At 35.4% G+C, this 13,946-nt stretch overlaps 1 protein-coding gene across 1 annotated transcript in view; it reads left to right on the top strand.

Moving 5' to 3' along the window:
* The window catches only part of LOC106067645 (uncharacterized), a 41,633-nt gene extending 36,002 nt beyond the window's left edge, over positions 1-5,631 (top strand). The window contains exon 15 of the mRNA XM_056017565.1: positions 538-5,631. Coding sequence (XP_055873540.1) covers positions 538-731 — 194 coding nt within the window. The 3' untranslated portion in view covers positions 732-5,631. The remainder of the gene's footprint in view (positions 1-537) is intronic.
* The last annotated feature ends 8,315 nt before the right edge of the window (positions 5,632-13,946 follow it).

Raw genomic sequence — 13,946 nt, 5'->3', positions numbered from 1 at the left:
ATAATAAACCAGCAATGGATTTTATTGGAAAGGTTATTCTGGAATACAATAACAAAATAAATATTATATTTAAAAAAAAATAAGAATGAAGATTAGTAAACATGAAAAATGAAAAGCTTCAGAAAGTCATAGATTTCATTAGAAATAGCTTAGAAATACTCATATATATATATATATATATATATATATATATATATATATATATATATATATATATATATATATATATATATATATATATATATATATATATATATAAATCCTTTTGTGCTGCTATTTAAATGTTTTGCATGTTATTTGCTTATTAAAAGTGCATATTGTGCTCTATTATACTTCTCTTTGGTGCTATTATATCTACATTTGTGTACTGTCTGTTAAAATATGCGTTGCTTTGGCTTGTTGTTCTGTTGTGTACCCATTGTTCTGCCCCATATGTAGACCTTAATCACTGTAGTCCAAAGTAAGTTCAATAATTTGGCCTGTAACATCCTTGCCAACAATTATTCATGTTTCTTTCCCTTCCTCTCAACTCTCCAGGGCTTCCCAGGCCAAGCGATGACAAAGAGATTAAAATTCAGCAAGTGATCTTCATGGTGGAGCTCTTCGCAGTTCTATCCCTTATCCTCTGGGGCATCAGTCTGTTCGTGGAGCATATTCAGCTCATCATCGGCTATGAGAAAAAGAAGCTAGAGGCCAAGAGAGACCATCTTTTCCATCAAAGTCATCAATAGTTATGTCTTCATTCCAAGAGGTCTGTAAGATGTAGAAAGTTATATCCGAAACATAGCCTCATGCGTCTGTGGTTTATACTTATATATGGTGTTTTATATTAACCTTTTTTTTTTCTTCTTTTAATTGAAAACACAAAAAGTTAAATCGTTATTGTTTTTATAATATGCTTATAGTTTTATTTTATGCATGTGAGTAAAATATTAATCCACACCTGCAGTTATCTATCTCTGCAGCACATTGCTTGTCTCTGATACAGATTTGTAAAATATGTTTATTATTAATAGGTTTGTCATTGATAGAATGCACTTAGTCTGGATGACTTCTAACCCATAGGCAGCCTTTCATGAACTTACAATATTTGACAACTTTTAAAAATTAATTGTTTTGAAACATCAAGTGGTCCCTTCATCCCACAACTCATTGAGAATTTTAATGATGATAATACAACGCTCTGTATCATCTTTGCTTACTTCCCATTTAACAGCAGCACCAAGTAAATTTAAGTAGCAGCCATTATAGTGTGAAAAATCTTGCTCTGGAGAGCCTTTCCTTGTGTATAGTTTCTAACAATTTCATGTAAAAATTAAATATTCCTATAATGGCTTGAATGTCTTTTCTAGTTTCTGGTGGGTTAACTTGCCTTATTTTATTTAGGCTGCTTCTAGTAGGTCTTGTGTTTCCTATTTCATAGCCTGAAAATTCTATGTTAGTTTTTCCTATTTGTAGTTTATCAGGGGCTGTAGTCAACTTGTTCTCACTTAGCCTATTTAAGTACTTGTTTGAGAGTCTTGTCAAGTTTTTGAAATTATGCAGATATCATCCACATAGAAAAATACATCTTCAATTCCATGCAGCACCTTGAGCATACATTTGGGAATGTTGTTGTACTGTTCACCAAACCAAATGGCATCACATTCCATTGGTACACTCCTACTAGACCTGGCAAATTGCAGCTGAACTTATTTAATTCTTTTACTTTGTCACATTATACTGTTGGTATTGTATAGTTCTTTCTCTTTATTGCAGAATAGTCTTTCAATTTGATTTTATGCTTGTCCTCCCTAGTTGATTTGTAATCACATCCTTGTACTCTCTTAATACTCTCTTTGTACTCTCTTAATACTCTCTTTGTACTCTCTTAATACTCTCTTTGTACTCTCTTAATACTCTCTTTGTACTCTCTTAATACTCTCTCTGTACTCTCTTAATACTCTCTTTGTACTCTCTTTGTACTCTCTTAATACTCACTCACTTAATACTCTCTTTGTACTCTCTTTTCTAGTTGCTCTTCATTTGCAGCTGGTGTTTCTATATGTTGGGATACAGCACAGGCATGTAGACAAAAATGTGTTCGCTATCTGTCTCATCTTTAAACATCTCACATTCCTCTGCATCATTGCTTTGTACTATCATGGCTTGTTCTATCCTGGGAATACCTTTCAGTTTTTTGACATGTAATTTCTTTAGTGTTCCATTCATCTTTCTTTGATAGTATATGGACCCTCATAATTTTGTTCCTCATCTCACATTTGTACATAAACTGCAACTCCTTCTTCAAATTCTCTTAACACTCTTTTTTTTTTTTTTTTAATGTTTCTGTGTTTCTTGGTGCTTCTTTTGATAGTCTCCTATGCCGTTTTGACCGCATATGTTAACTGATTTGTGTTGTTCACTATTAGCGGAAAATCTTAAATCTCAATCATGTTTTGCTTCCATTAATGTAATGGTCCTCTCATTTTTCTGTTATGCACTAATTCATACGGGGAGAAACCTGTTGATTCATTCTTAGTTTCACTGTGTGCAAACAATATGTATGGGAGCATCTCATCCCAGTTCTTTGGGTTTTTCATGCATACTTTGTCTAAAATGATCTTCATAGATTTATTCCTACGCTCTACAATACCATTTGCTGCACATGGTAAACTGTACTACAGATTTGATTGACTTCTGTTATATTTGCAAATGCAGCTATTTGGACTGCTTTAAACTGAGTTCCATTATCACTGACAACAGTTCTAGTAAAGCCTATTATGGTTAATAATAGTAATAACGTAGGAAATAGCGTACTTGCATCAATGTGTTTTAATGGAAAAGCTTCAGGCCAGCGTGTGGCAAAAATCCATGAATGATAATATGTACCTGTTTCCTTTAGTTGCTATAGTTGTAAGTTCTACGATGTCCATGGGTTGTTTTTTTAATGGTGTCTCTACTGTATCTGTTTCTTTTAGAGGTGCCTTGTGATTGTGATTTCTTCTTATGCACTGTACACAACTCTTAGTATATGTTTTTACTTATGTCTTATTTTTTCTAGTGTCCTTGTGTAAGCCTTATGTCCAGTCAAGGGACTGTCATGGTATGTTTCATTGATGCCTTTTCTCAATGAGGTATTACGATCTGTATCACTTCATTACCATTTTTTATTTTCTTGAGTTTGATAACCACTCCATTTATTTTACTGTATGGTCCTTCAGTTCTATTACATACATTTTTGCATATGTTTGAAATTGTTGGATCATTTTGCTGCATTTCAATTAATTCATCTTTGTTGATGTTCATGTTTGGTATTATGGCCATAAAAGAGTTTTCTTTCTTATTTTTCTTATTTCTGCTGTGTTCTCTGTTTGACTCTCTATATCTACAGAAGCTTTGTTTGAAATAAACTGTTTGCCTTCAGTTCTTTCACAGGTCAGTTCACTTGTCTCCATTTCTGTTGCCCTTATTTTATTTTGCTTGACCTCTTGTTGTTACTGCTGCTACTTCTGTTTTCCTGATTTATGCTATTAGTTCATTTTACTTCTCATAGTTCAATTATGTTGTCTTTGCTCCCAATAATTAGTTCTTCAGCTGGGTTATTTATTACTATGGCTTTGTATTGACTAGTGAACCATGGTGACTCTATAAAGACTAATGCTGTTTCACAAACTTCCTATAGATCTTTATTAGCATATGTCAGTGTGACTTTGTCTTCTAATATCTGCTCAGGTTTCACAAGTGATTTTTTGACTATGATTGAAGTACATCCATTGTTTCATAACGTGAACATCTTAATACCATCTACATAGTGTTGTGGGCTAGTATCTTGAGTAACTTCACTCCTATTTCCTTTACTGTTTCACATTAGCCAACAAACATTTCAGTTAATAATGTACACTTGATAAAAGGCTTTTTACTGCTGTAAATGATACATTTATTCATGACTGGGAAGTCTGTCTTGTCTTCTTAAACGTGCTATTTATCTATCATACTAAACAACCTTCTTCTACGCTATCGTCATTTTGTTATTCTTATTCGCCTGTTCTCTTACGTCATTCATCTGTCTTACTACGTCACTACTTTTACCTTTTGTCACTACTTTTACCTTTCGCTAATAAAACGATGCACAATATGGAAATTAACAAATTCTCTAAACTAATAAATAAGAAAAGGCAGGATAAACTTTCAATTTAGCTACTTTTGTTTGCACATATGCTGCTGTTTCATTTTGAATTGGTCGTTCAGTTACTATTGTTGATATAATTTGTCTAGTGCTATAATTGTTATTGTGGTACATTGCATGCTGCCTATCAAGACTTTGAAATTGATCTCTTCTTGACATTGTTGTTGTTTTACCATCTTCTATTTGCTTGATATGATCTAGTGTTAGTTGGGCTGTAGCTTTGCCATGTTCTTCTGTTTCTTGCTTCTTTGATATATATTGTTAAGATCTTCTGTTATGGTTTGGACTAAAGTGCTGATTATTTCTATTATTTCTCTCACATCTGTTGTTTCTGTTTGAATGTTGCTGTTGTGGTGCTCTTCTTTTCTTACATTCTACTTTGGTATGACCCAATATGCCACAGTTACTTTTGATACCAGTAAATTGCATAATCCCTTCTGACACCAATATGCCAGATGTCTTAAAATAACAGCAGGTCTTTCTTTGAGCTACAGATATTAATATCAAAAGCAATCTATATGTAAAAAATGTTATTGCTATGCCAGTGGTTCTAATTAGATGTCTTAAAATAACAGCAGGTCTTTCTTTGAGCGGCAGATATTAATATCGCGCCGATGTACCTAAAATCCAAATCAAATCAGATATTAATATCAAAAGCAATCTAGATGTAAAAAATGTTATTGCTATGCCACTGGTTCTATTAAGATGTCTTAAAATAGCAACATGTCTTTTTAAACAGAAGCTTTTCATCAGCAGTGCTGTGGCATCCACCAGTTTCTCTGTCTCCTCATCCTAATAAGGGTGTGTGCAGGGTAATGTTTCTTGTTCTTCTCTTAATTTTAAATGACGGAATTTAAAGACCCTTACACGTTATTGTTATGCCAGTGGTTCTAATTAGATGTCTTAAAACAGCAACAAGACTTTCTTTCAGCTGCAGATATACAAAAAAACTAATATCAATATGATTTGTAATAAAAACTAATCTTTATTGTGTTGTTTTTTTTAAAGCAATCTAAATGTAAAAAAGAAAGTTAAGGCTATGCCAGTGGTTCTTATTAGATGTTTTCAAATAGCAAGTCTTTCTTTGAGCTGCAGATATAAACAAATTAATATCAATATGATTTGTAATAAAAACAAATTTTTGTGTTTTTTTTAAAGCAATCTAGATGTAAAATAAAATGTAATTACTATGCCAGTGGTTCTAAATAGAACAGTTATGGATAGTGTCTGTGTGTTTGCCAAGGGAGTATTTATTTTTAGTTGTAGAGAGAGAGCATTTAATTGAACGTTAGGCTTGTAGAATGATGCAAGATGTGCAGTGCAGTTGTAAGCTGTGTTTAAAGTACGCCAGACAACTACAGAGTGATAGGACATGTTTTTATTGAGTTTGATTTGTTTAAACATTTATTTAATTGCATCTCTAATTTGTCTCTGTTGTAATAAACGTGATATTTCGTTTTTTTCTCAAAGAAGTTATTCAAGTTATTTCTAGTTTTAAATATGTTAAAATATATACCTCTACAGCAGTTTAGTTGTCTATAGCCAGCCGTTTGGTGCTATAAGTCAAATTTAATTTCTAATCATTTTTCATAAATTTCATAAGTTTTAATGTACATCAAGGGTTAAAAAGAAGTTGGAAAAGAAAAGAAACACTTCCCTGTGACACTATAGACAGCAATAGAATGGAAATGGGTTATTCCTAGTCTGTATTTATTATATTTTATCCCATAAATATATACAATTTAACAAATGCATACAATTTCATTATTGAAACATTTAATACATACACTTTGTAGCTTTATTCACGGCTATGCCCATTGTTGTGATTTCTGACATACAAGTTACTCTAATCTCATTGTTTAAAAATGCCACGCTGTTTAAAAACTAACTCTACTAGATTCACATATGAGGTCTCCCCTCTATCATGCCCTTTCAGTTGAGACAATGGGAAACGAATAATTTTAAGGTTAAACCACCTATAATCATGACCTGTGAATTCTAGTACCCCTTATACTTGTGCTTTGCTATGTTGAAAGTTGATTAGCTTTAGGGCCTATATTTTTTATTTAGACCAGAAACACCCCCCTCCCCTCTCCTCTTTTTTTACATGCTTAAATGGGACAGCAGTGGAAGTAGTTAAAGTCAACGAATCACTCCTGCTCCCTTAACTCTATATTCTCCTCTGTCGCTGTTGGGAAACAGGTCATGTCCCACAAGGACATGTGTGACGCAACTATAGGCACAATATACAAGAACAAAGGGGATCGGAGTGACTGCAATAATTATAGGGGTATTTCGCTCCTCAGTATAGTAGGCAAAATCTTTTGCTAGCGTGGCACTATCCAGGCTGCAAGTGATAGCTTCTAGAGTCTACCCAGAGTCTCAGTGTGGATTCAGGAGTGGTAGATCCACTATAGACATGATATCTTCTCTACGACTATTGCAGGAGAAATTCAGAGAGAGACAGACCCCATTACATCGTTTTTGTTGATCTGACTAAAGCCTTTGACATGGTCAGCAGAAGTGGCCTTTTAAAACTCCTAAGGAAAATAGGTTGCCATCCCAAACTACTGAAGTTCATTGAGTGCTTTCATGAAGAAACTAAATGTACTGTTAAATTCAATGGAGCCCTATCAGCACCTTTTCTGGTTTTCAGTGGTGTCAAGCAGGGATGTGTGCTCGCACCTACACTGTTTGGCATATTCTTCTCCAGTCTACTGCATTATGCGTACAACGACATAAACGAATGTGTGTTTCTCCATACAAGATCCTCTGGAAAACTATTTAATGTATCAAAGCTGCGGGCAAAAACCAAGGTTAGGAAGTTACTCATCAGGGAACTCCTGAATGCTGATCACGGTTGCAGAAAAAAAGTCTGGGACAACATATTGCTGACTAACAGTACTAAAGCCCTAGTCTACCGGACCTGTGTGTAGAGCACCTTGCTGTACGGAAGTGAAACATGGTCAACCTACTCATGGCAGGAAAAAAAGCTGAATGTCTTCCACCTCCGATGCTTAAGGCGGATCTTTAAAATACGGTGGCAAGATAAGATAACCAATGAGGAAGTGCTTCGAAGAGCAGGGTGCCAGGACATCCGCTCTGTTATCAGCAGCAGACGCCTTAGCTGCCTTGGCCACGTTCGTAGAATGCCAGTAGGTTAACTTTCACAGGACATTCTGTATGGCGATCTAATAGAAGGCAGGAGAGCCGCTGGTCGCCCACTTTTACGTTATACGGATGTATGTAAACGCGACATGAAGCTTTTCAAAATCGACACTAGCAACTGGAAAGAGGTGGCACTGGACAGATCCACATGGAGAGAGAGCATAAAGGAAGGGTCACAGATTGCAGATATCATACACAACAGAAGCAGAAAGAAGGGTGAAAATGCAACGGCGCCTGGTGATTACATATGCCCAACCTGCGATCACAGCTGTGTATCAAGGATTGTTCTCTTTAGTCACACAAGAAGTTGCAAAGGGAAAAGATCGTCTCTTGAGACGTAAAATGTCACAGAAATGGGACAGCCTGCGTTATATGTATCCCCTCATGCATTTTCTATATATTCTTAAGTTTAGAAATTTTATATCTACGTAGCAGTGGTCTATAATGGGGGCAGCAAAACTCCCCCTGGAAGGCAATTTCATGAAAATGTGGGACAGTGGCGGTAGGGTGTGCTGTGCACAAAAAGGACACAAATAGATGATTGAAGAAAAGTTATTCAAAGTAAACGCTAGCAAAGTAAAGAAAGACACATTAAAATTAGCTTCCTTTATTTACTTCTAATTTAGAGAGTCTTATTAATGTAAGAAAGAAGTGTTTATTTTCTTTAATATACACGCGTATTTGTTATTTGATAATATGCTATTTAAATTATAGTTTACTTCACCTATAATCTACCTGTTAACAAAAATATGTTAATATATAGGGTGCGTCAAAAAATGTATAAACACTTTAAACTGTCATAGACAATTTATTTCCCGTTCTACAATGCTAAATTTTCTGGACATGGAAAGCTTAATGTCCAATGGGAAAAATAAATGTGATTAATGCGAGTAATGTTCAAACTGGTGGCCTTCAGCATCAGTAATTGCATCATGGCGGACGTGCGCTTGAGTTTTGAAGAGCGGAAGCAGATAATTAAGTGGTACTGGAAGTTTGAGAATGTTGCTGCGGTTCGAAGACAGTGGAGACGTGAGTCTGGTACAGAACCACCTTCAAGGTTAACAATTACACGTCTACGAGACACATTTGAAATTCATGGAACAGTGTGTGATGTGCATAAAGGTCAATCAGAGCGACCTCGTACAGCTACAAGTGATGAGTCCAAAACTGCCATCTTGGAACTGTTTCAGCGTTCACCTCAAAAATCGTCAAGGCAAGCGGCACGTGAGAGTGATGTAAGTGCTAGTAGTGTGCTACGCATTCTGAGTAAAGTCAAGTTTCGTGTGTACATTCCAAGGCTGGTGCAACAGCTAAGTGACGACGATCCAGATCGAAGGTTGGAATTTTGTGAATGGGTTCAGGAGAGGGTGAGACGTGAACCGGGATTTATGGGTGGCATAATTTAGTCGGATTTATTTTTCCAATTGGAGATTAAGCTTTCCATGTCCAGAAATTTAGCATTGTAGAATGGGAAATAAATTGTCTATGATAGTTCAAAGTGTGTATACATTTTTTTGACGCACCCTGTATGCAAATGTTTTTTTTTTATGCTAAACACCCAAATAGAATAATTTAACGTAGATTTAATTTAATATCGTCGGCGAGGTGAAAAACTTGTCAGCATGCAGGTACTTATCTTTCCAAAGGTAATTCTAGTGAATTCCCACAAGATAAATGTAGGCCCTATGCCAGTGTGCTTACTTTGCAAGAAACATTTTCAAATGAAGCCATGAAACTAAGCCGGCTTAAGGGAATAAGAAAGCCTTCAGACAAAAAGGGTAAATCCATAAAGTATCTTAAGAATCTTCATGAGCAATTAAAAAACGCTCGACTATTAAAACAATATAAAATCAGAGGCGTAGCAAAATGCAGATGTCTAATTCCTAGCTACGCCACTGTATAAAATTTATTTTAAAAAATCAAAGCAGAAGATGGTTTAGTGGTCTCTTACAAAATTATAGATTTCCTTGAAAAACAAAACTAAATTCTCGTGATGATGTTAAAATAGTGATCAATCCAGCTTTTTGAGAAGTCATTACCACAATGATGCTTTAAGATCCCAATGAGGTTCTGAAATCAATATGTGACACTGATCCAACGAGGGCTTGAGGAAATAACCGGTGATGTGAAGCAACAAATTGTAAAAAAACAAACTTATATGGGTGAGTGTACTTCTTGTTCTTCATTGGTACTTCGTTAAGTACGATATCTAGATTTGTAAATGAGGAACTTCTTTTAAAGTACATGTGACACTTAAGGTGAATCTATGTTTACTTTAGTGAAGTCTTTTTAAATAAAGAAACACGGTTACAAATTGTGTCGCTTATGCAAGTGATGTTTGTTTGTAAAATGTTTTACATGTTTCGGATGTTCCTTCAGAGTTGAAGATAGTTTACTTCCTAGTCCAAACCTCCCGCAGGACGACGGGGGATGGGAGCGGGCAGGATTTGAACCCTCGACCATCGATAAATCCGAACGACAGTCCAGCGCGCAAACCTCACGACCAGGCAGCCATCCTAGATGGAGCACCATCAATGGTTGGATGCTACAAAGGCTTCATAAGTTATATCAAAAAAATACTTTTTCGTTAATTCGGAGCTTATCAAAGGAAGAAAACTGCCATTTAACTCAAAATGGCAGGTTTTAATTCCTCTTCTGCTATATAAAATAAATTAGTACCAATTGATTAACTAATAATTATTTTTTTTATTATTGATTAGTATGTTATCATCGACTATGAATAATTATGCAAAATTTTAACTTGATCTGAGAATGGGAAGTGGGAGAAAAAACGTGACAAAAAGCAATAAAGAAAATGAATTCATGTAGGCTATACATTAACATAACGTTACCGGTATCTCATTAAGTAACATTCATTCACCTTATTTCAATAGCAAACGACATAATTAACTACCAATAAATAATTAAATAATTGGTCAATATTTGTTTATTTTATTCGTGTGTTGTCAGGTAAATGAAATAATTGTGCAAAACCTCAGCTTAATCCGAGATTAGGTGTTGGAGAAATTACGTGTAGGCCTACAAACTTTTTACCATACAGATAGACAGAGTGAGTCGATATAAGCTTTGTAAAAATGTCAATAAAACCCAAACACATGCCAAAACAAGGTTACAAATAAACACAAAATCAAAATCGGCCCCCCTGAGTGATTCGCTCAGGCAGGTACAAAAAAGGCAGATTTCAATTGTTTCAATATTTTCAGAAAGAATATCAGAAACTATGAACTACAAACTATCAACAACCACGACCCTATCTCCGTCGATACAAAAAGAAGAGACGTGCTCGTGTCGAGAATGTTCCCAATGCTGATGTATTATTAGTGCGACTAACGACTTGATACCACAGGATAAAAGAAAAAGTAGTAAAGTTGCCCTTTTATACCTTGTGGTCTATAGGGCAGATGATACCACAGGTTACGGAGATTTATTAATGTTACTATTATTATTACATTGTTAATATTCATATGTAGGCAAATTCAATGAACTGATAGTTATGAAGATTTAGTTAGCCTACATGTGAACTTGACCTAATTAATGTTATTGAATGATCATCTTATTGATTTAGTTGTTTTGTTAAGGACCATTCTCTCATTCAAAGCCTCAACAAGGAAACTTTTCCCTTTAGTTAGGTAATTATATCCCTGATTTTCAATATCTTTTCTAATTTATGAGATCTAAATGAGACGGACGGAAAAACAGACCACACAAAACTAATTGCGGCTATTCCCCTTTCGGGAGCAGATAAAAACGAGAGCATCTTTCAAAATTTTGCGAAACAAAATGATAAGCAACATGTTAAACTCTCAAATGCTGAGGTTCGCTGGCTTTCGAAAGAGCATTGTCTTTCGTATTGTTGAGATTTTTCATAATTTATATGAATTTATTTTTGTTAGCAACAAGATTCTCCAGTTCACAATGACTTTAAGAAGGTTAAAAATATTTTAGATGGCAGTGACTGCAAGTAAAGAGATTGATCTTTATTATTGATTCAAAGCAAATCATTGTCTCTTTTAGTGAGACATTGCATCTCTTTTGTCATAATGTCTCAAGAAAAGGAGTTTTAAAATCTCCCAGAACTTTTTTTTTTTGACAAATGAATTACTGCCTGAGAACATGGATGTCTATGCTACCCACGAAACAATGATCAATAAAGAAATGACAGCTCACTTCTTGGGTGCAATAACTTTAAAAATTGAAAAATGGATGAATATTTTTTTAAATATATGTTACTGGTGTTGTGTGCGCAGTGGCTGAGTGGTTATGCGCTTGGCGCCTGGAGTCCTGGGTTCGAATCTCGGTGAAGACTGGGAATTTGCATTTTGGAATTTTTTAGGGCGCCCCACCCAGCTCTAATGGGTACCTGACCCACTGGCGGATCCAGAACTTTGGAGTGGGGGGGGGCGAATTTTTTTCCAAACCCTAACCCTAACGCCCAGTAAACCCTAACCCTATGCATAAACGTGCGTACAGCATATATATATATATATATATATATATATATATATATATATATATATATATATATATATATATATATATTCGGTATATGAGAATAAAATAAGGCTGTTTCTCAATCTTCGGCGAAAAAAAAACTGAAAAAAAACAGTCTTTCTCTTGCAAGCTTGGGGGCCTGGGAGAGCGCTTTAAGCTCGAACCCCCGGTTCGAAAGCCAAACGCTTTACCGCTCAGCTACCGCGCCTCCCCTGGCCTAACTGAAGTCTTATAATTGACGTAATTGTTTTGAGAAGGCTCAAACTCTTATTCGACTCCTCAAATAAAAATAAAAAATTAATGCCGTTTTGTGGTATAAAATAGAATCAAGTAAATGCTGTTTAGAAGATTACTATTCGTTTTAAATTAGGTCTAAATTATAATGCATAATAAATAGCTTTTTCTCTTTAAAAAACTGCTTGCATAAGTGATTTAAAAAAATTGATTTTTCGCTTTCAGAAAAAAAAAAGTAGCCGTTGCATCAGAACTTTGTATGGTCTAAAATATTGGGATGTCGGATTTTCACTATCTTTTCTAGTTTACGAGATCTAAACGGGACGGACGGACAGACGGACAGACATTTCACACAAAACTAATAGCGTCTTTTCCCCTTTCGGGGGCCGCTAAAAATGGATTTTGAAATGACCAATAACACGTATCAACCAATTATATTTGCATACTCGTTGTTGTCATCTATGTGTTTAATAATTAGAATTTCTTTTCAGATCTAGACTAACGTTAGTAAATTAAGAGGATATGTAAATTCTCCGATCAAAAGAAAGACTAAACATCCGTGTTATATGGTGATGGGCGTACAGTAAATGAAGCTGTGAATGTCGTTTGTGATTCATACGTATCGGTTGCAAATAAAAGCAGTACTGATTTAGAACTTAGTGCTGCCAGAGAAAAAGACTGTATCATACTATCATGATAAAGGCATGTGCAACTTCTGCAGAAGTCACAACATGTTTCTAAGAAAGGCTCGTGCTACACCATTAGCTTATCACACAGTCAAACTTCACCAGTCTTATATAACTTTTATGATAACTGTGACTGTGATGTGTACGATGTTTTCATGTTCAGAAATTGATAACAACATTGCTTGTGCCAGAACAAAAAACCAGAGGAAAAGTACTGCAGGAGTTAAGTGACATTAGATGTTTTAGAGTCGCTACAGATGCAAGTAACCATGGTGCAGAGAAACGTATCCGAGTAGTAGTTTAGTACTTTGATTGTAAAGCTGGTGGAGCACAGACAAGATTAGGTCTACTGGCGTTGGAAGCACAGTATATGAAACTTTTGAAACCATATCAACATAACTTACAGAAACTATTGAGAAAAACAGTTTGTCATCCAAATGTGTAAAATGTTTTGTAAAATGTTTTACATGTTTCAGGATGTTCCTTCAGAGTTGAAGATAGTTTACTTCCTAGTCCAAACCTCCCGCAGGACGATGGGGGATGGTAGCGGGAAGGATTTGAACCCTCGACCATCGATAAATCCGAACGACAGTCCAGCGCGCAAACCGCTTTGTCCTCCTTAGGGCATGCAGATGTCTGGTAACCCTATCCATTCGGTGATCCCATTAGCCCACATTGGTATCTTCCCACCGGGTATTCGCCGAATGCAAATATAGTTAGTCCGCCCAGATAATGGGTTACAATAACTGGAAACAATTAGCGTGAGTGAATAATGGCTGTATCTAAAGTTTAGAGCTATAATTAACAGCATAGATATAATTGGGGGGATTGAATTGTAGGGAGATCTATAAGGATTCACTAAATTTAGAAAAGATGTGGTTTAACTGTTCAACAGATGGGGCTAATCTTAAAACAAAATAATTGTCATTATCAATATAAATTATTCAAGGCCAAAATGTGTGCAGTATGTGTAGATGGCACTAAAATGTGGGCCGCCTGAAAATACACTTTTTCCCTTTAAAACTACTACCAATGGACCAGGAGCATAGAATTAATTTTCTTTGGACCATAATAATTTGGTAGAAAGAGAAAGTAACACATAGTTCACGGTAAAAAAAAAAAAAAAAATGTGAAAGAATGCGGAAGCCATAGGTTAGTTATGTTTACTTCCGGGACTT

The sequence above is a fragment of the Biomphalaria glabrata genome, chromosome 18 (genome assembly GCF_947242115.1).
Source record: "Biomphalaria glabrata chromosome 18, xgBioGlab47.1, whole genome shotgun sequence".
In the NCBI taxonomy this organism is placed as follows: domain Eukaryota; kingdom Metazoa; phylum Mollusca; class Gastropoda; family Planorbidae; genus Biomphalaria; species Biomphalaria glabrata.
The sequence above is the reverse complement of the archived record's forward strand: the minus strand, read 5'-3'. Positions and strand labels throughout refer to the sequence as shown.